Source organism: Saccopteryx bilineata, chromosome 7 (assembly GCF_036850765.1).
Source record: "Saccopteryx bilineata isolate mSacBil1 chromosome 7, mSacBil1_pri_phased_curated, whole genome shotgun sequence".
NCBI classification, from domain to species: Eukaryota; Metazoa; Chordata; class Mammalia; order Chiroptera; family Emballonuridae; genus Saccopteryx; species Saccopteryx bilineata.
Genome location: NC_089496.1, coordinates 113,322,181 through 113,347,193, shown reverse-complemented (window position 1 = coordinate 113,347,193; position 25,013 = coordinate 113,322,181). Strand labels below are relative to the sequence as shown.

Genomic DNA, 25,013 nt, shown 5'->3' with positions numbered 1-25,013 from the left:
CTGCGGATTTACACAGAACCCGGAGACACAACGCTGAGGGGGAAGTAACAGCCCCAGCAGACCAGGTGGAGGGCTAACCCGGACATCTGTCAGGTCTGGGCAAGGGCCACAAGTGGCCCAAGCACAGGACAAGGACATGACGTCAGACAGCTCAGGCCACCCTCCCCACACAGACAGTGGGGCTTGCCCAGTAGACACAGGGCACACGTCCACTTGGCCAAACACAGGCTCTCGCGCCTCCCTGGGGATATCCTTTCATTCTGTTTTTGTTTCCACATCAAACAGGTACACAGATGCAGAACCTAGCCCTCCTCCTCGCCCTGGGAGCAGGGTGGAAGGGAGGGTGATGGCGTGAGGTGGTGGGGTAGCCTGAGAGCCAGGTCTCCATATGCTGTCCCTGGTCAGCAACAGCCATTAAGTGACACACACTGAGACCACACTACCCGCACAGGGACACCAGGAAGAAGGGCCCAGAGGAGCCAGGCCATCAGTGGGGTGGGACGTCCATTAAGACGAGAAACCCCCAAGAATTCTGGGAATTCACAGCATGGAGTCTTACCTTTGAAGTCAAACTGGTAGATGTTTTTTAAGGATTCGTGAAGAAAATAAAAGCTTCCTAAAGCCTGTGGAGCAAAAAGAGGAACCAGGTGAGACACCGCCGTGTGGGTATTTCTGACACAGTCCTGAGTGACGCATAAAACTCTCTCTCAAACAGAGTGAAAGGCACACTCGCTGTAACTCGGGCTCAGATGCTGAGACCTGAATGTTCCCCACGGAACCCTGACACCCAAACACCAGGGCTTCTAGCCGGGAGCCCACTGCTGTCCAGGGTGTCTCACTTCTGCTGTGGGGCCCGGAGGCCCGGCAGGCGAGGGCTCTGCTGGTGGGACTGGTCCAGGGGCTCAGACACGGCTGCCCTGCCCGAGGCTTCCACACTGTCCTCTTCACCGCCTCCTCCTGGACACTCGGCAGGGCTGCCACCAGGGCCTGAGCCCTGCCCGAAGTCACTCAGGAAAAGGCAAAACTGCAGGGGCTGGGATGGGGGTAGGATGGCCACCAATGGAGGGTGGCATGGGACATCTGTCACTAAAAGCTACTTGTTTACCTGAAATTCAAACTTGGTGTGTGTGTGTGTGTGTGTGTATGTATATGTATGTGTGTGTGCGTGTATGTGTGTGCGTGGGTGTGTATACATGTGTGTACATATACTTGTGTATGCCCGAGCACGTGCACAGATGTGTGCTGTGAGGGATGGCCCTGGACATGGGTGCTCGCTGAGCAGGACCGCACTCCGCCATCATGCCGCATGCGGCAGGAAGCTGGAGTGGCACAGCTGAACAGCGACCCACCTTCTGTCCCAACCAGGCCCCCACACGCCACACACATGCACACACATGCGAGTACCTGAGGAAGGTGGAGAGCACCGAAGCCACCAACCCCCTCCCAGGCTTCCGTGCCCTGCATCCTGACCACCACACAGATACAAGCTGCTCGGGCCAGCTGAGGCCTAACGAGACCTCCTGGGGGGCAGGGTGGGAGGAGCTCCTGAGAGAGGCAGGGGAGCTGCTGGTGAGCGGATTCCATGGTCCACAGCACCTCTGCCCTCGCAGGGAGGCCCCGGCCAAACACACGGGCACCTGCCCTCAGGGGACGCAGGTCACCTGAGCCTGGGCCCAGGCTCTGCCCATCCTCAGCCCTTTGCCAGGCCTGACCAAAGGCCACACACTAGGGCAGGAGCCGCCTTCTGGTCTAATTTTTATCAACATTGAGATATTGTTACAGTATTTCTTTTCTACCAGCATTGTTGAAATGCAGTTGACACTAAACATTGTATAAGTTTAAGGTGCACAGTGTAATACTTGGTGTTTGTACATATTGCAAAATGGTTCTGAAAATCAGTCTAGTGAACATCCATCGCCCACATAGTTACAATTTTGTTTCCTTGTGATGAGAACTTGTAAGATCTACTGGCTTAGCAACTTTCAAATATGTAGCACAGTATCTTTAGTCAACACAGGGCACATCATGTCCCCGGACCTGTTTTATAATACAAACAGGTTCCAAATAAACTGAGTGTGCAGGCCACTGCTCACCTGCCCACAGCAGGTGTAAGGACAGCTGAGGAACCTTGGCAGCACACTTGGGCACACCTGGGCACAGCTGGTGCCCGGCTTCCCTTGACGTACTGTGGTGGAGGCCCCGCCATGTAAGACAGGTGGCGGGGCACATGTAAGTAGCCGGGAAAGGCGGGGACAGGGCTGCACCTGTGACACTCACAGCTGCTCCTGTCATCAGTTTATTCTGAGGATATCTTAATTTGTTTTGGGCAGAACGCACTCGGAAAGGGTGTAAGTAAATAAATGTCACTACGAACACTTAAACTATTCCCTCATTGAATGTGGTAAAGCTAATACAAAGCCATTAAGTTTACAACAAATAAATGGAAGATACATCGCCAGTGCAGGTATGGAGACTCTAGTTCATAGAGTCAGAAAATCCATAATTAGCTCTAATGAATATTTAAAGTCAAAGTTCAGCTAACTTTCTCAATGTTCAGCCCGCTCTATCAATATGGTTCAGGGCCCCCATTTATCATAGAGCAAGGACGTTTGCACAGCAAGGCAGGGGCTGCTCCGCGGCCTCGGCCACAGCACCTGTCAGCAGTGTACTTGATGCGCCTGAGAATATTGACTCCTTGCCTGTTTTGTTAAAAACAATTAAAATACTTTTTACATATTTATAACCCTTGACTGTTGAGAGTGCTTGTGAAAGCCCGTCAGCACAGCCCCGACCAGCCGCTGTGGCTCTTCTGCCAGAAGCACAGACATGGCAGGAGCCCGCCACATCCTGCAGTGAGAGGAGCCACGGGACAGCTGAAGTCAGTGGTGCCTTCAGTGCTGAGCCCTTGAGGCTCTGAGTGGCCGGGTGGCCACAGAGCAGGTGCCAGCTCCATGTGAACAGGAAACCTGGCACAGGACCGTCTCTGAGATAGCTATGGCCTGAAGCCCCCACCCACCCAGGCATTGGCAGAAATCAGTGTCCTGGGCGGATGAAACCCGCTCCTCAGGTGGCTCAGCAGCTGAACCAGGTGCCTGGTGAAAACACGTGTTGGCAGAGCAGTTCAGCCAGTGCCGGCCTCTGTCACAGCCCGCCCCCTGCAGAGTGGCCACACCCGACCCCAGCGTGTTTCTGGCGTTGAGTCCTGACAGTGGCAGCGGCTCTGCAAACACAGCTGACTGAGATGACCGTGGCGCACCGTGTCCCGCATGCTGGGGGGCAGGAGGAGACCCGGGCAGGGCACCCCCCCCCCCCAGCCCCGTCGAGGCCCCGCACAGGCGCGGGCCCAGGAAGAAGCCCCACTCCCGGTCAGAAATGCCTCCATCACTCTTTATTTGCAAACGGATCAAATGCCTGGTGATTTATCATTTCTGCAATTGGGTTGGCAGCCAGAGTACACACCATTAACCTGCCGGCCTCCTGCCTCCGGCTCACTTTTTCATGAGACAGAAAAATCCTAACACTCCAATCAAGTTGACTTAGCAGGAAGGGGCCGACGGGAACACATTTTTCTTCTCCAGATACCATGAAAGCAGAACACATACAAGGGCTTCTCACGCAAGAGCGCAAGGTGGGAACGGTGGCTTTCACCGGTGCCACCAGTGTCCTCAGGAAGGTGTCCAGCTGTGCACCTCCAGGAGGCCCGGGTGATGGCCAGGCCTGAGCTCCCAGCAGCCAGCTGAGACAACAGAAGGGAGCTCTCCTCCTAAAGTCACGGGAACAGACTACCTTCTGTCCCTCCCAAGGGACCTGGGGCGGGGATTCCCTGGGGAGCGGGTGCTCCGCTCCTGAGACAGGGAGAAGTGAAGTCCCACCACCAGGAAGGCCGATGGCATGGGTCAACACAGCACAGCCCAGGGCGGGGTTCACAGCTGCGCCTAGAGGCAGCAAGTGTGTCAGTGTTTTCAACAAGTTATTTAAAAAATAGTGAGTGGATCTGTGAACAAGAAAAGAACTTCACAAGATGTTATTGGTAACTAACCTTCAATCAACAAGGTTAAGTAAATCACGGCTGGAAAGCCTCTGAATTGGGGGCATATGAGGAGTCTCCTGATGCTTGCTCCCCACGGTTCCCAGCTCCTGCAGAGACTGCTCCGAGGACACAGGACCCCAGGGAGGGACGTGGCCTTGCCCGCGATGTAGGGACCAGGCTCGCCTGGACAGTCCCGTGGTTGGCTCCGTCCTCACACCCTCTCAGGATGGGCTGAAAACATTTCCGCTCTCTGAGAACAAAACTGAGGCCCTGGCAGAGGCTGAACTGGGCACTGCATCCAGCTGTGCACCTGACAGTGCCCTGGCTGCGAGTGTCCCCCACATTTTGTCTCCCCTATGTGATGAAAGAAGTGCTAAGATGCTCAGGTTCACTCACAGGGACATGAGTGTGTCCCATGAACCTGCAACTCACAAGTTCACAGGCCACTCCGACGCAGGGGATGCCTGTGTAAACACCCACGCGTGTGCACACAGAGCTCGCTCCAGGCGGCGGGGCTCTTGGGAGATGTGCACAGAAGTGCAGGCAGCACTTTTGGAAACACTAGCAAACTAAAACCACCCAAATCCTCAGCCCACGAAGATGGGTAAATCTGAGGTAGTCCCAGGATGGAATAGTGTAAGCATGGAAAACAAACCACACTCCCAACCACAGACGGCCTCACAGACAATGCCGAGAAAACCTAAAACGCACGTGGCATGCTGCCAGGACAAAGCATTGTCAGAAGGAGCTGAATTCAGAGGAGTAACATGATCAGTGCACAGAGGGGTCATCTGTGGACCAGCGGTAAGGCGGACAGGCACACGGGCAGAGGGGGGCCCTGCTCTAGAAGCAGCACAGGTCCACGGGGCTTCAGAGAGGGTCCTGTTCAGCACCCCACAGCCACTGTCCTTTCTCCCCAGAGGCGGGCACCATCCTGAATGGCGACGGTCAAGGCCAAAGGCAACACACAGCAGAGCTCAAAGCCCTCGACTTCATCACCACCACCATATCTACTGTCCTCTCAGAAACTTGCTGTTTTCCATTCAAAGTTAGAGTCTAGAGATGTGTGATGTCGAGACACAAACTTTATAGTTTTTTTTAATGCTACATAATAATCCAACATACAAAAACGCTGCAGCTTATCCATTCTGTTGGACGTGAAAAGTTTCCCATGTTTTCGCTATTACAGCTGAGGCTACAATGAATGTCCTTTCACATGCCCTTGAGCCCACGTGTACCTGTGTGAATCACGTGGTGTCATAGGCAATGACAGGCGGGTGGAGTTTCTGGGTCATGACGAATGTGCATCTTCAATGCAAGCGTCACTAGTTGCTGTGATGACCTGCCCTTCAACAGCATGTGGAGCGCTGCCCACTGTGCCACATCCTTGCCAAGATGTGGTGCCAATTTGACATTTGCCAGCTGGACATGTGTGAAGTCACACATCATTGTTCCAAGTTGCATTTTTGTTACATTGGTTGAGCATCTTTCTGAGAGTGTTGGCAATCTAAGTTTCTCCCATCAACTTCTCATTCACATTGTCTGTCCATTTTTCTATCACTCTTTCTCTCATTTTGAGGTTTTTAAAATTTTCAATATAACCCGGAATTATTTCTCTATTACTTGCATTGCAAAGACTTCCTTCCACTCTTAGGCTCATCTCATCAATCTTTTTATGGAGCCTCTCATTAAATGAAAGTTTTTAGTTCTAAAGTAGGCAAATTAATCAATATATTCTTTTATAGTTCAGAACTTCATGTCTTATTCGAAAACAGAGTCCTCATCTGACTCCACAGTGAGATTCTCTCGACTCCCACGTAAAAGGCTTCCTGTCTTCACTTTCACAGTAACAGGGGCTCCTCTGGGGGGAGGTCGCACGGTGCACCGTGCTGCTTCAGTCCCCGCAGACTCACACCGGCCGGGTCACAGCATTGGGATGCCACCGTCCCTTGCCACACTTCCCTCCATGCAGGTCTGTCCTCGAGCCATGGCTACGGTCCCCTGTTCTGTGTCCTTTTCCTGGTTCAGCTCACAGCACGTCTTGATACTTAGTAGCACAGGTGCCACGTTTTGTTTCTCTTTACAACTGCTTTGTATTTTGGCCTTTTGTATTTCCACACAAAATAGCGAAGTAGCCGCAGGTGATGCCCTGCTGGGTCCAGATCACAGACACAGAGGCTGCCAAGGGGTGAGGGGTGGGCGGCGTCCTTACGCGTCAGCCTTCCTTCCCGTGAATGCGAGGACTCTTTAACCATACAGTGAGGCTTCATTATTAGTGTCTTACCATGTTTCATGACTTTCTCCATCAAGGTCTTGAAGACCTTTTGTTATATTTATTCTTAGGTATAGCCTAGTTTCTGCTGCTACTAGATAACACAATTTGTAAACCAGGGCTGCTTTAGAACCACCTGTTCCCAGCATCTAAGACCCTGCTGACTTTGTACATTAACCTCCCATTCAGCAAGCTCGCTCACTTATCTCTCAGTTCCGGTAATTACAGATTCTCTTAGATAAGTTGTGAGGACAGCTTGTTTTGATTGTTTCTTCTTCTTCACAACCCTCACACCACTTCTCCCCTTTTTGTTATCTTGTGCACGGCCGGACATCCAGACTCTGGCCGGTGCCGAGAACGTGTGTGCTGGAGACAGGTGTGCTGAGGCGAGGGCAGCTGGGACAGAGCAGAACAGGGTGTTGCTGATAAACTGAAGGTTGGCGAATAAGGACAGGAGGGTTGGAGATGCCCGCAGGTGGGAAAGAGGAGCGAGGAGGACAGTGCTGTTTTCCGAGGCAGAGGAGACTAATGAGACTAGTGGAAAACTAGGAAACTGGGGTTGATGTCTGCTGGGCACCCAAGTGGGGGTGCCACACGGGTACCTGGGTACGAGTCTGGGGTCAGGGTCATGGCTGAGTGAGATGGGCCATTTTTGATTTGTCATTGAAGGCTGAGATTTGAAACCGTGCAGATGCTGAATGGAGAGAGCCCCTCCCGCCTGAGCCCTGGGGCATTACAGGCCAGAGTCGGAGGGCGGCACATGGGGTGCCTACAGAGAGCAGGCTGGTGGGTGAGTGCTGATGGTAGGCATTTCTGGTTTCAGTTGTTAAGAGTGGTGAACGGCTTTTAGAGACTTGAGCATGTCACACTGCCTTGCATGCCGGGCACCAATCCCGTGATCTCAGTACAGCTGATGTACTCTGGTGCTGCTCGCTGACACGTGTGTAAGAGCTGTGCCTATTTCCAAATTTGCCTCCCTTCTCACCACCCCAGTGAAATGGCTGCACTCCAGGTCTGCAGCGACCGTCCAGCTGCAAAGCCACAGGACACTCCGTGACACTCGGTGTCCCAGCAGCAGGGCCCCTGCCCAGCTTCCCCCTCGAGCACCTTCATTCCGAGTTTCTGGACACTAGGCTGCCTCTCCCTCTCCAAGTGACAGCGACATATCAGACCTGCCCAGACCCCAGAAGGCTGCCCCACAGGTCCAGGGACAGCAGTCCCCATGTGGATATCTCTCTCACAAGGAGTCCGGTCCTCGGCTCAGGACAGCCCTGCATCGCTCAGCCTCCTGCCCCCGCTGCAAACTGCAGATCTCTCCAGAGCCCCTGCTGCTTCCCCAACAGGCCCTCCCCAGACGTCCACGCTTTCCAGAACAGCCAGTCTGACCTTCCACTTCTCTGTATCCTCACTGCCTGGCCAGTGGACTCCTTTGTGGACCCCTCCTCTCTGCTGCTACTGGCCCTCAGCCTCTTGTCCACAAGGTGCCAAGGCAACCTTTTAAAAAACGGGAATCTGGTCTTGTCACGCCTCTGCCCCCAGTGACCTCCAGCACAGGCCTGCTCACCCAGGCCCTCCTTCCCAGTACACTGGCCTCAATTCTGGGGAAAGTCAAGTTCTGCCATCACTCCGGTAGTTCCCTGCTTTGTCCTCCCCACTTCTACCTTCTTCTCATGTGAGCCCTACGGCTGTAGGTCCCCATGGCAATGCTCCCCCTCCCTGCAGCCCTCCTGCTGGACTGCTCTGCACAGAAGCTCGGCAGCCCAGCACAGCTCTGTCTTCCTACCATCCGCCTACTTCACTGGGAGGGGACGGGAGCTCCTTGAGGGTGGTCTGGTCGCCTCTGAGTCCCTGGCATGGTGCTGGGTGCATGGCTGGGGTCTAACGAGTCCTGGCGAAACAAGAGGGATGTGGAGGCGCAGGGCACCCACAGGAGTGACTGGCTAAGCGGCTCGGGGGCTGATGGGCGGGACTGTTTGCTCAGGCTCTATAGGACAGCCCAACGCACTGCTTCCTTCCAAGACGCTGAACATGACCAGAAACGCCACACACTTGACCAAGAGGGGAACCACTGTTTCACAAGCGTAAGCCCCACGACTCCCGGCTTTAATAAAATTTAATAGATTGAGTAATGAATCAAAGCTCAGTTACTATCACATTCATTAGATTACAAATAATAATAAATGGAACAAAGCTTTTGTTCAAATCAATGCAGCTCTTCATTGATCTTCCTGCATAATGAACTCACGGACGGCCAATCTAATTGGAAGAGGCGGCGTCACTGCCTACTCCGCCAGCCTCACCCAGAGGGCTGCGTGCAGGAGAGGTCACGCTTAGCATGTCACGGTGACGAGGCTGCCCCTCCTCTCTGAGTGGCTTTGTAACGTCAAAAATGAGAGCTGGCTTCTTTACAAAGTACTGACTTTCCAATTTCAGCTTCTGGGCTAAACATGAAGTGACGGCACAAAGGTGTCCCCCTGTTTGACCCTCACTGCCAGGCCTTCTCCAGGCTGGCCGCTTGCTCAAGAGACGCTCGCATAATTTCATTTTGTCTTCTGTCCAACAGCCGACATCAGGAGTTAATTAAATTGGTTGTCCATTGTGTTCATGTACTTACAAAGTTAATGATATTCTGTTCCGGAATTAAAGAGCATTTTATAAAGCGTGCTCCATGGGAGCTGGCATGCTGTACACCGGAGTGCTGAACCCTGTCACAGCCCCTGGGTGTAGTGTCCCTAATGAGGCTGCCCAGCAAGGGGCCAGGCAGAACACAGCACCCAGACGGGGGGAACACTCTGAGCAGCAGCCACTAACGTCTCGTGAGGCTACAATAAATCCAGCAGACGAATGTGCCTGTTAACATTTCATGTCACCGCAGTGAGGGACAGCTGGGGGTGGGGGCCGCCTTTAAAGGGGCCTCACCGACAGGGTGCTGGAAAGGGCGCCCCTGGGGTGCTGATGGCACGTGCGGGGAGGCCTGACACGCACACATAGGGCCACTCACCTCACGCCCTGTCTGGCAAGGTCACCCACTGGTTCAGGCACGGTCTTGCCAAGAACTCACTCGGCTGTTCACCAATGTCCCTCAGCACCAGAGCTGGCAGGTGTCTGGGAGTCTTGCTGAGCAAACATCCCAAGAGTGAGATGGTGGGATGCAAGGGACAGTGACAGGAGCTTCCTAGGAAAAGTCAGCTTCTGAATGTGGGCAGTGTCCACAGGGAGCCCTGAGAAACAGACGTGAGCATGGGGAGGCACCCGAGGGCCACCAGGGTTTCCGCCAGGCCAGCGGGAAGTGGGTCGCGAGGGCAGTAGAAGGCAGGCATGCAGCTTTGGACATGCTGAGGCTGAGGTGGCTGCAGAGCAGGGCAGGGAGACATTGGCAGCAGTGGGACATTTGGGTCTGGGGTCCAGGACAGGGGTCTGGGTGCAGAGAGATGTGAGTGGGTCTCCATGCGAACAGGGCCGAGCTCACTGAAGACTGCCTGGAGCCAGAGAGAGTAGGGCTGGACCCGGGACCACCATCACGGAGAGCCTGGGGGCCGGTGAGGAGCCGGCAGAGACAGCCACGTCAGCATGGGCACAGGGACGGGGGAGGGCAGCAGGGACACGGCCGTCAGGGAGAAGGACGGGTCCAGGGCAGGTGCTCCCTGAGAGGTGAGTGGGGAAGGGAGTGGCCACGGGGACCTAATCGGCCAGCACCGAAGGGCACGGGGACATGGTGACCCTGCAGTCCACAGCTCAGAGGCCAGGGTGATGTGAGTAGCCACATCCAAATGGTCGATTTGAAGATATTCTCGCAGGGGAAGTCCTAACTCTTTCCCAGTTAGTTGTGACGATGGCAGCTGCTACTCTTCGCCCCTGGAGAACAGCCCATGTGAGAGAACAAAGGGGCCAGAGAGTGGCGGATGCTGTCCACACAGAGAGGACGACGTGGCACAGGTAGCTGAGTGCCCTGCCCCCAGTCCTGCCCTTCCTCCTATGCCAGGACAGGGCTGATACATGCACCGTCTAGGAGGGGCAGCTTGGAGACGTAACAGGTCATCGTCCCTTGGGACCTACTGGCTCCTCCACACACAGTCTCCTCGGCTAGTGCTCAACACGTTACCCTGGACTCTCCTTTCCGATGGGGAAGTCCTGCTGATATCTGCCTGATTTAACAGATTTCAGGAGCGGACACTCAACAGCAGGTGAGTAAGGGCGCTCCGTACCCATTTCTCTGTGCAGGGAGCAGAGTTCAGAGCACCGCGCTGTAGGACACCTACCATGTGCCCGGCACCATCAGTGGCATGGAGAAATGACACAGGCCTAGGCTTCCTTTGCAGGCCCCCCAAGTTATTGTACAAGTTGCATCACCTGCGTGTCTTCCTCTCAAAATGACATTGATTTGCAACGTGGGTGCCCTCTGTGATAATACAGACTTGGCAAATGGAAAGTTTCAGTAAGGAAATACATCAGTCTCAAAAAAACAACTAGTTTGAATTATGAAATTTATTAAGTCATATTTTCCATGTCTAAATGATTACAAAAGCAAATCAATAAACTTTTATGCCAATTAAATTACACGGAGAGTTTGTATCATAATTAAAACAGCTCTTTTATCTCCAAAAATCATTAGCTTTTCAATTACAGCTTCGTTCTTACAAATGTCCTGGAGAAACAGGTTACATGCATTATGGATAAAGAGGATAATTAAAGTAAAATGCACTTTGAGGGATGGCAACACTGAGGACGGGCTGTCTACTAAATACCTTCTGCCATTAGGAAAGCTCAGGGCACACAGAGCGTGACCAAAAAGGTTTAATTGATTTTTAAATTTCAATTATATTGGGAAACTGCCATCTACTCTGTTTCAAATAACTGAGCAGTGCTGTCCACAGACATGCTAACACAGCAGCATTCGCTCAGGGCTGCTGACGGCCATCCTCCAAACCCCCTTGGTCCACCGCCGGCACGCTGCCGAAGCCCGGAGCCGGGGACCAAGCGTCCCTCAGGGCATTTATCTCCCACACGCCGTGCGCACCGAGCCTGCGTTTCACTGCTGCTCGTCCCTTCCCTCCTGGCTCCTGCCTCTCCCTCGGGACCGTCTAGTGGACACCCCTCAGCACTGCTGCCCCGTGGGGTCTACAGGAGACATGTTCTCTTTGATTTTATTTGAACAAAAATGTCTATATATGTCACCCTCATTCTTGAAAGGTGTTTTGGGGGACACAGATTCTACGGTGGCACTGCGGCCCCCATCCTCTGGCTGTCACTGTCCCTGTGGCACAGGGAGCTGTCAGCTCACGTCCCGCTGGTGAGGGCATGTGATCTTTACCCATACGGGCCTTTTTTTTGTTTTTACAGAGACAGAGAGAGTCAGACAAGGACAGACAGAAACGGAGAGATGAGAAGCATCAATCATTAGTTTTTCATTGCACATTGCGATACCTTAGTTCAGTGTTTCCCAACGTGGGGCCCACGCCCCACAGGGGGGCAATTCGATAGTTAAGGGGGGCAATTTGAAAATGGACTCGACACGACTTTAACTCTTTCGCCCTGGGCCATTTAACTGCAATGCTAGATATCAGTGCCAAATTTAACAAAAAATGCAATTTTTAAATAATTGTGGTAAATAATTATTAAGTGTAATTTCGTTTGACGAGACCAAAATATCAACTGGGTGATTGGCGTCGTCAAGTAAACTTCGTCCTGGGTTCACCGTGGAGCGTGCCGTCTGCCGCGGGGAACCCCGGCCGTTTTAAAAACTCGCTAAACAACACAGTTATTCTCACCTAATTGGCCCATCGCAACTTCTGTAGTGTTTCACATCATTCAGTTGGTGTTAATTTGAAATAAGTGTCAGTCAAAACTGCTGTAAAACTTCGTTGATTTAATAAATATACATATATATATTGTATAGATATAATTGGTAAGTATTTGATTTTATTTTTATCAATATTAAACTCTTTATTAAGTACTTCTTGCATCGGGGCTAGAAAGCACTAATATTTTATAAATATTATTGGGGCTATAATAGTGCATGCACGACAATTTTAATTTTAGAAGCATAACTTTCAAGAAAATTTTGTCAAGTGGAAAAAATATAGATACCTTTTGATTTGCAGTGGTAGTGTAGTAAATGTGTTATATACATTTAAATAAATATGAATTTTTAGTATACGTTTACTCCATGTCACATTGAATATATTTTAACACATATTTTAATATTAGTTTTTAATTGATCTTATTTTTATTTCTTATAGCCCATAGTAAAATGAGTGGTGCAAGCAAGAAAAAAACTCGTTAATATTCAGAGAAATATTTAAAATTTGGGTTCATGCCCGCTGTTCACAATGAGCGGATTCTTTTTTGTCTTTTATGCCAGCAATGCTTGACCAACGAATCAATGAAACGAGGTCGTCTTGAGGCGCATTTGAAGGCGAAACATAGTGCTCATATTAATTCAGATTTGAGTTACTTTAAAACTTTAAAGAAAAATTTTGAAAAAAGAACAACATTAAAGTCTCTATTTACTGCTCATACTTCAACTAATAATCGTGTTCTTGAGGCTAGTTATCAAATTTCTTTATTCATCGCTAAAACTGGAGAAAATCACACTATAGGAGAAAATTTAATAAAACCGTCAATATCAGCATTTCTTAAAACGGTTCTTGAAAAAGATGACAAAGATGTAAAAGCTATGCCACTCAGTGACAATACTGTTAGCAGAAGAATAGACAAAATGAGTGAGGATATTGAAAAACAACTTATTGAAAAGCTGAAAACAAGAAAATTCTCCTTGCAAATGGATGAATCAACTTTGAGAGACAGTGAGGCAGTATTGATAACTTACGTAAGATATATTGATAAAGAACATTTTGCTGAAGAAATGTTATTCTGTAAAAGATTAGAAAGCACCACTACCTCCAAAGATATATATAATAAGCTAAAAAACTACTTAGATGCCAATGATATACCAATGAAAAATATAACATCTTGTGCTGCAGATGGTGCTCCCAATATGATGGGCAAGAAAAATGGCTGCTTAAAATTGATGAAAGATGCGAATCCAGAAATGATTCTTGTGCATTGTGTTATTCATAGGGAAAACTTGGTAGCTAAAAACATCTCGCCTATTCTGAATGAAGTGTTACATACAGTAATAAAGTGTGTTAATGCTATTAAAGCCAGTGCCAAATTTGAGCGTCTTTTCAAGCTATTTTGTGAAGAACAAAATGAAGACCATGTGAGACTTTTACTTCATACTGAAGTAAGATGGCTATCTAAAGGAAACTGTTTGAAAAGATTTATGGAACTCTTTGATACTCTTAGTGATTTTTTAAGCGACAAACCTGAAATGAAGTATCTGTTAACAATAGATGGTAAAGCATTTGTGAGTTATTTAGCCGATATCTTTGAAAAACTAAATATATTAAATAAGCAACTTCAAGGAACAAATAAAACTCTTGTCGATGCAAAAGCAAAGATATTTGGTTTCATTACCAATATTGAGTTATGTCAGAAACATATTAACAACAAAAACTTTAAACAGTTTCATTGGCTCCAAAAATGTGAAGTAACTGATACCGCTTTAATTGTTATTGTCAATCATTTGTATATTCTATCGGCTGATTTAAAAGAAAGATTTTCTGATTTAAAACAAATTGATTTCCCAACATGGATGATGCAGCCAATGTTAGTGGATTTGTCTGATATATCAAATATGCAGTATCAAGAAGAACTCGCAGAATTGCAAAATGATGAGTCAGCTAAAGCTTTATTTAATATCAAAGGAGCGATGGCATGGCTTTTTGAGGAAACAGAAATCAAATACCCAAATTCAACCAAATGTGCAAGAAAACTATTGCTACCGTTTCCATCTTCATTTTTAGCTGAATGTGGATTTAGTGCTGTAAATGATTTACTGGTAAAAAAAAGAAATTGGCTGGATATAACACAACGTGGAGACTTGAGACTAAAGCTAACCAAATTGGAACCTAATATAAAATCTCTGTGCAGCAAGCATCAAGCGCAAGGATCACACTAAATTAAAATAATAAATTAATATAGAAAAATCTGTATTAAAATTATTTGGAATTTAAATTTCTGTTTTTCATTATATGTTTTAAAATTTTACTTACTGTGTTTTGTTAACAATTTCATAGTGATTTCTTCCTAGAACCTATCATTTATGTTTATTAAGTGAACAAATCAATTTTTTAATGTTAAAAATTATGTATGTTACATAGGGGGGGACATAAAAATTTTAGAAAGGTTAAGGTGGGGCATGGCACAAAAAAGGTTGGGAAACACTGCCTTAGTTGTTCATGGATTGCTTTCTCATATGTGCCTTGACTGCACGCCTTCAGCAGACTAAGTAACCCCTTGCTCGAGCCAGCGACCTTGGGTCCAAGCTGGTGAGCTTTTTGCTCAAACCAGATGAGCCCATGCTCAAGCTGGTGACCTCGGGGTCTTGAACCTGGGTCCTTGGCATCCCAGTCCGATGCTCTATCCACTGTGCCACCACCTGGTCAGGCCCCACATGGGCCTTTAAAAGGTCTCCTGTCTCTGGCTTTGTGCCATTTCACTGTGACCTCTCTGGGGTGGGGTTCCCTTATCCTGTTGGGACTCTTCCACACATCGGGAAATTTGTCATCTCTTCAAAAATAACTTCTGATCTTTCTACTCTCTTCTCAGGCTCCAGGCTCCAGTCATATGTGTGTTGGATGGCATGTGTCCTCTGTCCCCGTGTGCTCCTGGCCTGCAGCTCTCCAATCGGACGGCACTTATGCCGTTTCCAGCTATTGGGTTTGGGCAAATACCCCAGTAAAGGCTCAGTTCCCTCGTTTGTAAAACGGGCCACAGCATCCATTTCTTTCCACAGTGGCCTGCCAGAGAGGCACACAGCTGTGGGAAGAGCCACGCGAAGCACAGCTCTCTCCCTGTGCCCTGACCGGGGTGCTGTCACACCTCAGCCTCCAGAACATCGTCCTCCAGCTCTGGAGCCCAGAGTCTCCTTGGTCAGCCTCTAGCCCAGTGCACCAGCGCACCACCCTGCCCATCACCCTGCATCCCTGCTCTGCTGAGCGATCGGTGCATACCAGCTCACGAAGCCAAGCTCAAGTCCTGTACCTGCCTCCTCCTGGTCTAGAGACCTCCATCAAGTTACTGACCTCTCCGTGCCTTACTCTCTCCATCAGCAACTCAGGCAGACAGCCACAGTACCTGCTTCATAAGAAAGCACTCAGGACAGTGTTATCACAGTTCAGTGTTAATGATCATTCAGTCGATGTTCTTGACTCTTTCCGACTGCCCTGATGCCCTCCCCTGCTAGAAGGGAGGACACTGGAATAACAACGCAGAGCGGGGAGAGGACCCAGGTACGGCCTCCCATGTCCAGTGCAGACAGGCAGGGGTCTCCATGTCCACCCACTCTGAATCATGTCCTCAGGGATAGGCTGCTGCACTGGAGCCCTGCCTGACCATCAGCAAGCTGCCGCCCAGCCAGGAGGCAGAGACGGGGGAGGCCCAAGGTACCCACAGCCCCATCACCTGAAGCAAACACCTCGTCCTCACCTCTCTTCTGGGGCCAAATCATGAACAGCCCTTCCGGGAACAGCTACCTCCTGCTAATGGCTTTGACGTAAATCAGAGCCCTACGAGGCTGTGGAGGAGTGACACCTGTCAACCACCCTCTGTACGCCTCTCCCCACTCGACACTGCTCCCTGACCACAGGGAGATCCGTCACATTCCTCAACAAGGAGAGGGAGGCAGACCAGTGTTTCTGCAGAACCGAGAGGATGGGGGGCAAGGGCGAGGGGTGTGCTACACAGAGAGGGGATGCTGGCACCGTGCTGCTGGTGGGGACCAGGAAGCGCCGGGTGTGCTGCCCCCTGCTGGCCACAGACTGTGCTGTGGGGATGATGAGCCAGGTGCAGCGGGAGGAGGAAGGGCTGGATGTGGAGAGGGGGCGGGGATGCTGGGGCCAGGGCTGCACAGAGACCCACCAGAAGGCTCTGGGGAGAGGAAACGGCGTGTAGCAGCATGGAGGTCCCAAGCACCCAGCAGGGGCCGGGCACTGGGGCTGAGAAGGGCTAGAAAGGGACGGGTAGAGCCACTTGGCGAGACTGCAGAGGTGGCAGTGTGAGACTCGCCGCGTCCGTGTGCAGCTGTGTGTGAGGCACTCCCAGTTGGTCTGTGACATGCAGATGCCACGTCAGGAGCACGCCTGGTGGGGAACAGTGTGGGGAGGAGAGAGCTGGGGCCACATGAAATAACACAATGCCGGGTGCAACACTAATACCGCAGCCGAGAGAGAACACCGGAACAGCCACTCAAGAACCAAGGCCAGAGGTTCAGTCACCGAGCCCCAATGCCGCTAAGCAAGTGTCACTGCACGATCACCGCCAGGTGCCCAGAGCAGCACGCGCACTCCCAGGGCAGGGGAGCCCCCCAAGGTCAGCCCCTCAGCCACTCTCATGACCTGCAGGGCACCCAGTGCAGTCACACTAATGACACTGACGCACCAATGGACTCGCAGGCCAGGAGCCGCCCTACAGCTCCAAGGAAGAGGCTGCGCCAGACTGATGGGAGTGTCCCAGGGGCGTCCTTCTGGGACCATGATTTCCAGTGTATACAACGGCCGCCAAGGCTCTGTCCCTCTGGTCTCCTCCATCTCATGGACCCTGGCGAGGGATGAAATGCTCAGACAGCAGAGCCGTAGGGGACGGGGCCCCAGTGGGAGGGCACCTCTGTACCTCACCAGCTGCTTCCCTTTCTGTGTCTGTGGTCCCCCAGCTCGCAGACAGAACAATCCTGGCAAACAGGACGTGCCCAGTAAACTGAGACGTGGTGGGCACATCAGAGCACATGGCTTCTACAGAAGGTCACAGACACAGCGAAACCACAGGTGTGGTCGTCAGGGGTGGAGGTGACGGAGCCACGCGGAGAGGCACACTGGAGAGAAACGACAGCCCGAGGCTCCCGTGCAAACCCGCGCCTCCCTGGGAGGGACATGACACTCTTCACTCCCCTGACCATGCTTACTGACAGCTCTGGCCGCTGCTAAAGGGAGGCCATTATGGACAGGGATCAGGGTTCCATCACTCCCCATGCAGCTGTGCAATCAATCACGCGAGTCTCGACGTAACCTGGAGAGCGTAGCGCCTCCATGACCTGGGGGTCTGATGGCCCCCGAACGAAGCCTGTGGACTGTGCTTCTTCTGAGAAGGATGTGTCCATGCCACGCCCACCCCTTCCCACTTGCAGCCTCTGCAGCCCCAGGGCGTGGCTTTGCACAAGGGTCACAAGAAAACTTAAAAATGAACAGAGAAGACAGGCGGAGGGCCATTATTTCCAGGGCCAAATGTGAGACTTTTACATCGTTTTGTTGAAAAAAGAGGACAGTGACATTGAACCCTGGAACTTTCTGCTGGAATTCTTCCAACATGAGGTGGGAGGCACGGCTGTGGGAGCTGGGCCCTGGCCTGGGAGGGCCCCTGGCACCCCCGCCCCTCGTGAGCCCTTGCCGCTGCCCGCGCCCACTCCAGGCACGCGACGGACAGCTGCAGGGCCTACAGACACGAGTACGCTAGGAAAACTGAATAGAAATGAGAAAAAATAACAAATACTTATAAAAGTTAACATCTGAAAAATCTCCACTCAAACTTATGTTCAATGTACTTAGCGAAAGGTCAAAGCTGGGAATTTGCTGGATAAATAAATGTTGGTGAGGCGGACAGATCACTGGAGGATTGGTGCATGGCAGCGAATGAGTAACCTGCAAATGCTGCCCAAACCCCATTATTTCCCCTTTTCCAGGAGCCCAAGATTCATGTCCCCGCATGCCGCCAGTTCATTACCAAGAAATATCATCCCTCTTCCGGCTCTCGCTGGGCAGCCACGGCCCCTGGAGGACCCTTTAATGTTTAATTCCCCATCATCCGCTCCACTGAACAGCTTAATCTCTGCTTGTATGATCAATACTATATCAGTGTAAATTAAAATGACAATTTTAAAGTAATTAAGCCTGTTAATGCTCGATTCAAATGTCATTATTTGCACAAGGGATTGAGGAGAAATTACCTCGTGTCCGGGTGACAGGACGTGTCTGAGCCCTCACCCTGCTCGCGCTGCCAGGGGCTTCAGCAAAGCGGATTAACTTCCGCCTCCCCGCACGAGGCCCTATCCAATTTCTAAAGAAGATAACGCAATTTGATAAATTTAATTCCAGCTACAAACTCAATTATTGTGATAATAGATGAAACCTGGGGGGGGGGGTCTAAACAGGCCCACATTTAAAACATACACTTAGCTCTGAATGAGATACAACAGTTATAGTTGATTTGATTTGTCCTCTCTCTTTTGAAATCCCTTTAAATAATTACGATGGTTGGAGGAGTAGCCAACATTTATTAAATAGCTTAGCTCTAACCCAGAAGGGACCGCCGCGTGGCCAGCCCAGGTCACAGTGGAGGCGTCTGCTGTCCCAAGCTGTCCCGGCTGCATTTGTTGGGCAAGTCCGTCACATCATTACACCCGGGTCTCACTGGTGACACAGAGAGCCCGGCCAGCCGTGGAGAGAACCCCAGCCTCTCCCAGGGCTGGCCGCTGTGGCCCCAGCCCGGACAGATGCATCTAGCATGCCTCCTATTTTTCTGAGCAGCAGGCTGGGGTGGGGCAACAAAAGGAAACTGAACCCCTTTCTGACCCCAGGGCACCAGGGACACAGTGCGGGTCAGACTGTCCTCTGTGCACTGAGCCCCCACAGCAGAGGGTGCATGGGAGCCAGTCCACACAGCACACGGGCCACCCAGGGAGTAGCTGCTATCATGGGGCCTCCATGATCAGCAATAAAAACTGACAGCCCCACGTTCATTTCAAGATGAAGAGTGAAGTGTAACAATTTCTCTCTGAAAGATATTTCCGTATTCTCTCTGACAATCACGGACATTGTTGCACTTGGGAGGAAGCTGGGGACAGGGAGCTGTGGCAAAGGGGTCCGCAAACTTTTTACACAGGGGGCCAGTTCACTGTCCCACAGACCGTTGGAGGGCCACCACATACAGTGTTCCTCTCACTGATCACCAATGAAAGAGGTGCCCCTTCCAGAAGTGCAGCAGGGGGCCGGATAAATGGCCTCAGGGGGCTGCATGCGGCCCGCGGGCTGTAGTTTGGGGACGCCTGGGCTAGAGCCTCTGGCTGAAGCATCTTCTACTGGTTAACTTGGGGGGGAAACCAGACAGGATTTCTGGTATGCTGCTGTCGTCTAAATCTCAGGTCTCCTGCAGGGAACGGAGGCTGAGGCTGGTGCTCTGCACCTCATCACCTGCAAGGAGGGGCCCCATCTGATCCCTGCTTATGAAGCTGACACCGCCCCCGTCCTCGGGGCCTGGAGGTGGCAGCATGTCTCCTCAGGCTGCTCTTGTCTTGACTTATCAGACACAAGCACTTGAATACAGACCACGCCCACGCTCGCAGGTGAGAGCCTGGACGGGGAGCTGACAGGGAGCTGTTAATGATGTATTAGAAGTTCATCACTACAAAGAGAAACAATGTCACACATCCTTCCTGTTGACCAGAAAAACAATCACCCATGTGGGAACCCCAAATCTCAATGCTACTTTTTTGTCATAATTAAAAGTCAGGTCTTGTCCTGAGAAGCCACAGATACAAAGCCAAGGGCAAAGGTGGAAGGAGCTGACTTCAGGAGGGCATTTCTAAAGGCTAGCGTTACCTCAGGAGGTGAGCTGTTTGGGAGGATGTGTCCCAGGTGACAGTACCTGGGACCGTGATGCCAGCCTTTTCTGAAAACATGTAACTGAAACGTAAATGTAGTTTCATTCCCTCTTGTCTGAGCAGCAACAGTCTGGGGGACCGGCCCTGAGTTGCACGGCCTGGAGGTTCTGACCCCCGGCCAGCACCGCTGACACCGCCCTCGACCCGCATCAGCTGGAGGCCAAGGTCACGGGCACCAGCCACGGAGCACCGCCAGCCTCCTGCAGCCCAATGGCAGAGGGAGCCAGGACCAGGGCCACTGCCTCTCCTCCACGCCGACGCGACTGCTCAACACAGACGAGCAGGAAGAAGCATCATCGATGGTAGCAAGCCTCATGGACACAAATCCAGAAAACGGTCATCCAAACAGAGCCTATGACCGCACTTGGCTGAGTTAGGCCCCTTCGCCACCAGGTCACGTGGAGAGGAAGCAGAACCTCTGAAGAGCGGGACACGCAGGGCGGCTCTACGTGCACCTGGCGAGTCTGTTTTCACACATGGGCAGCAGATTAACCCACTGGACACAGCCCCTGCCGGCCACACCTCGAGGGTCTGAGTGGGCAGCATGCTGTTCTGCGCAGTCAGCTGGGCACAGGGGGCAGGCCCCATGGGCCTCTCCTCTCCTGGGAGGGGCTGTGGGCGTCTTACAGGAGGAGCCCAGCTCTGTGCCCCTAGCCCCGACAGGAAACGCAGGTAGTCCACACAGAAGGCTCGCAAGGACCTCGTCTGCCCGAGGACAAGTCATGAATGACAGAAAGCCCCAGGGAGGCGCCGTAAGTGCCCTGGGACACGTCTACAGACATCGGGGACGGCACCCTGGGACACGTCTACAGACCTCGGGGATGGCACCCTGGGACACGTCTACAGACTTCGGGGACGGCACCCTGGGACACGTCTACAGACCTCGGGGATGGCACCCTGGGACATGTCTACAGACCTCGGGGATGGCACCCTGGGACACGTCTACAGACCTCAGGGATGGCACCCTGGGACACGTCTACAGACCTCGGGGACGGCACCCTGGGACACGTCTACAGACCTCGGGGATGGCACCCTGGGACACGTCTACAGACCTCGGGGACGGCACCCTGGGACACGTCTACAGACCTCGGGGACGGCACCCTGGGACACGTCTACAGACCTCGGGGACGGTACCCTGGGACACGTCTACAGATCTCGGGGACGGCACCCTGGGACACGTCTACAGACCTCGGGGACGGTACCCTGGGACACGTCTACAGATCTCGGGGACGGCACCCTGGGACACGTCTACAGACCTCGGGGACGGCACCCTGGGACACGTCTACAGACCTCGGGGACGGTACCCTGGGACACGTCTACAGACTTCGGGGACGGCACCCTGGGACACGTCTACAGACCTCGGGGATGGCACCCTGGGACACGTCTACAGACCTCGGGGACGGTACCCTGGGACACGTCTACAGATCTCGGGGATGGCACCCTGGGACATGTCTACAGATCTCGGGGACGGCACCCTGGGACACGTCTACAGACCACAGGGATGGCACACAGGCCTGAGTGGCCACGGCTCAGCCGTCCTCACCTCAGGGGCCTCCTGTGACCGCCGCCCGGAGACATGGTCCCTCCTGTGGGTGGGTTCCAGGTGCGTGGCAGCCCAGCCCACCCAGGCCCACTCTGCCCCCACATTCACACAGTTCTTGGGACCTGAAGTCAGTCCTGGCTGGCCTCCCTTGGAGCAGCCACACACTCTCTGGGGAGACGGCCTGGGCGGGAGCAGAGGCAGACGCGAGGGTCCCAGTGAGCAGGAGCGCAGAGCCAAACGCCAGGAATGAAGTGTCACTCGAGGCCAAACGACTAGAACAACAGTTGAGAGGTGGCTCAGCCATTGCTGTTTTTCTATGTTCGCTGCTTCAGTGATTTTCTGTCAAAAAATGCTAACAAGCATGAAAGTCCTTAAGAGCTTTACAATTTTTCAGTTTGTTCACCAATACGTTCTGTGGCACATTTGTTTCCCAGCTGCGGTGACACGGTACTCCATCACGTGTGTCGGCCTGACGGATCAGCTGACCACCGGGGTCTTCCGCCCGCTGTCACCAGAGCCGAGGCCCAGCCCCCACCCCACCCTGGGGCAGGGACCCCAGCTCACGGCTGGCTGCCACCCGCCTGGCCTGCAGGGGGGCCGTGGCCTGGAGGAAAGCAAGGACAAGACGAGCAGCCACCAGAGAGGCTGACGTAGGCAGGGCTTCGGGCAGAGGGACAGGGACTGCCTGTGTCGTGTCAAGATGATTCACGCACAGCCTCGCCGGGGCCCAGCCCACGCGGGGAGTGTGGGTGCCGATGGGCGACGTCTAGGGACAGGCAAGGCCATGGCGGCCAAGTGACCAGCCTGTGGTGGGGGGGAGGGGACCACTTCTTATGCCCCATGGCTGCTGCCAGGGTCACTGTCCCTGCACAGAGATCAGCCCCCTGCAGGTGGGCACGTGAAGACAGGCGCAGGGACAGCTGATAGAGTCATGCAGGGCAGGCGGGACTTCCTTCTGTCACAAGTGGGCGCCCGCACCTCCAGGCAGCCCACCCAGGCAGGAGTCCAGATCCCAGATGTGGGGTGTTCCCTGATGCTGTGGCCACCTGCTGATGTCCTGCTTCTCGGTCCCTAAACAGGGACCGGGGTGTGCCTCCTCTGCATGGTGGGGCAAGGCTGCGGGCTGGTGGGTGGGCCCAGCCAGGCCACACACCCAGACCAAAATGGCTGCGCGAGCGCAGGAACTTGGCCTGAGTGGCGCAGGCTGCATGCTGGGGGGCCGGGACACACCGGCTGGACATCACACACCTCTGGGCCGGCATGTTGCAGACCCAAACAAGAGGAAGACGTATGAGGTGTGAGGGGCACAGGAGGAAGCTCCATGCAGCGTCAGAGCTGCTCTTCTTAACTCTTCACAATAGACGCGGTGGATGGACAAGTGCAGTGACTCCTCATCACAGGAAGTGCCTCATTATAGGCAAAGACTCATTTGCAAGTCAACCGGTCAACTCTAAACCTGAGCACAGCACCCACCTGCCCACAGTACAGACAAAGCACTGGCAAATGTTAACCAAAGTCATGTTTATTGAGCTGGAATGATGTCACACCCCAAAATCAATAAAGCTTTATTTAACCTGAAGAATGTCTTTTCAGTTTTATATTGAAATATCCGGAGTGTGTATATGAAATCGAAAATCATTCCCACTCTGCTATCATTTCTTGTGGAATGTTAAGTTGCCTTGATCATAAGACAAATAAAACTAACTTGTTATATATTGCTTTCCCACAGAGTCGGATTATAACGGAAGCATTTCCCTTTTCAATTAAATCATTTAAATTTTGACTGCTTATCGGCCACTAACCAGATGACTAGACTTTTTAGTGTCACTGGTGCACATCTGACATTCACAGAACTGCCCAGAATTAAGGTGCCCTGAAGAGGTCTGACATGTGCACCGGAAGGGCCGTGGCCGCGTGCACACAGCGAGCACAGCCCTCGCCCCTGATGGCAGCCCTGCATCCTGTCCCCAGCCCCCTCCCCCTCTCTCAGGAAACCCCTGACCTGCTCCTGCCCTTCAGACCAGCCTGTATTTTCAGGCACTCAACACAAGGGAGGCACACTGAACGCACCCCTCTGCCAGCTCTCTCTCGGCACAAGTGCTTCCATGGTGTCCCCCTGCCACCCGAACGGCTCTTGTTCTCGTCGAGCGGTTCGGCACTTGCTCACTACTCACCTGCCGGGGGCAGCTGGGGTTACTGAATGCTTGTGTCCCAGCCCTGCGTGGACATGGCCTCGCCCATCTGGTTGGCAGACACCCAGTGAGGAGCGCAAGCCCACACGATTGGAGTGTTTTCAGCTTTTAAGATAAGCCGCCAAGTGGCTGTAATCTGACTCTTCCTCTACAGCCTCATCTAGGGGTCTGGTCTCCACACCCTCACCAGCACATGAGGTGGTCAGTCTCAATGTCAGCCACTAGTGGGAATGGGCGGTCTCCACACGCTTGGCTCTGGGACTGACGTGCCGAGTGTCTCCGTGGGCTAAGGAGACACTCCTCTGGGCGCATCTGCTCAGAGCTCAGACTCAAGGAAGGCTGTCCATCTGGGTGCTGGGCTGCCAGGTCTCCGCACACAGGGCTCGAGAGAGTCCATCGTCTGTGTATTTGCAAAGGTCTTCTCCATGGCTGTGTGTAAACTGCTTATTTTTGTTTCTTTTGAAGAATAAATGTCTTTCATTTTAATGAAGTGTGATAAGTCTTTTTCTTTTATCAGAAAAAGCCAAAGTTACCAAGATTTTCTCCAATTGTTCTTATAGAAGTTTTAGTTTTCGTTCTGCTCGACGTTTCGAGTTCAGTTTTTGCTCTGATTTCAGGGTGAGGCTCTCTCTCTCGGCTCATGGTCAGTGAGCTGTTCCGGCACCATTTGTGAAAACTCCCTCCTCTCTGCACTGAGCTGCTGAAGCCTTTGTCAAAAACCAACAGGGGACCTGTCTCCAGACTCCCCACTTGGGCCCATGGCCTGTCATCTGGTCGTCACCAATGCTACGTTGCCATATTAGTGTGGATTTGCAATACATCTCAGCCAGGGAGGGTGATGTCCTCCATCTCCATTCATGTTTAAGGTTATTGAGGCTGATCCAGGTCCCTCGGAAGAAGCTGGTCAGTTTCTACAGAGTCTGCTCAGGTTTTGATTGACATTGCGCTGAATCTTCACATCAGTTTGGGGGAAAACGACAGCTCTGGCATTTCCAGTTCTGAATCCTTCTAAGGACACTCTTTACTTAGTTGTCCATCCTCAAGTGTGTGATGTGATGGCCCACAGTGCCTCCCCAGCACCGTCTGGCCAGAGCAGCGTCAGCAGCCCTGGGCCATGGCCGGCAGAGGGCTGGGCAATGCTCTCTCTATGTCAGAGTTGTCTGGTTCCTGCAGCAAAGGAACAGCGTTGCTCTCGCCCAGCC

General features: G+C 52.3%; 1 protein-coding gene across 2 annotated transcripts in view; it reads right to left on the bottom strand.

The window, feature by feature from the left end:
• The window catches only part of INPP5A (inositol polyphosphate-5-phosphatase A), a 154,156-nt gene that overhangs the window by 53,661 nt on the left and 75,482 nt on the right, over nucleotides 1–25,013 (bottom strand). For both annotated transcript variants that reach the window (XM_066239550.1, XM_066239551.1), the window contains exon 5: nucleotides 560–623. In XM_066239550.1, coding sequence (XP_066095647.1) covers nucleotides 560–623 — 64 coding nt within the window. The remainder of the gene's footprint in view (nucleotides 1–559; nucleotides 624–25,013) is intronic.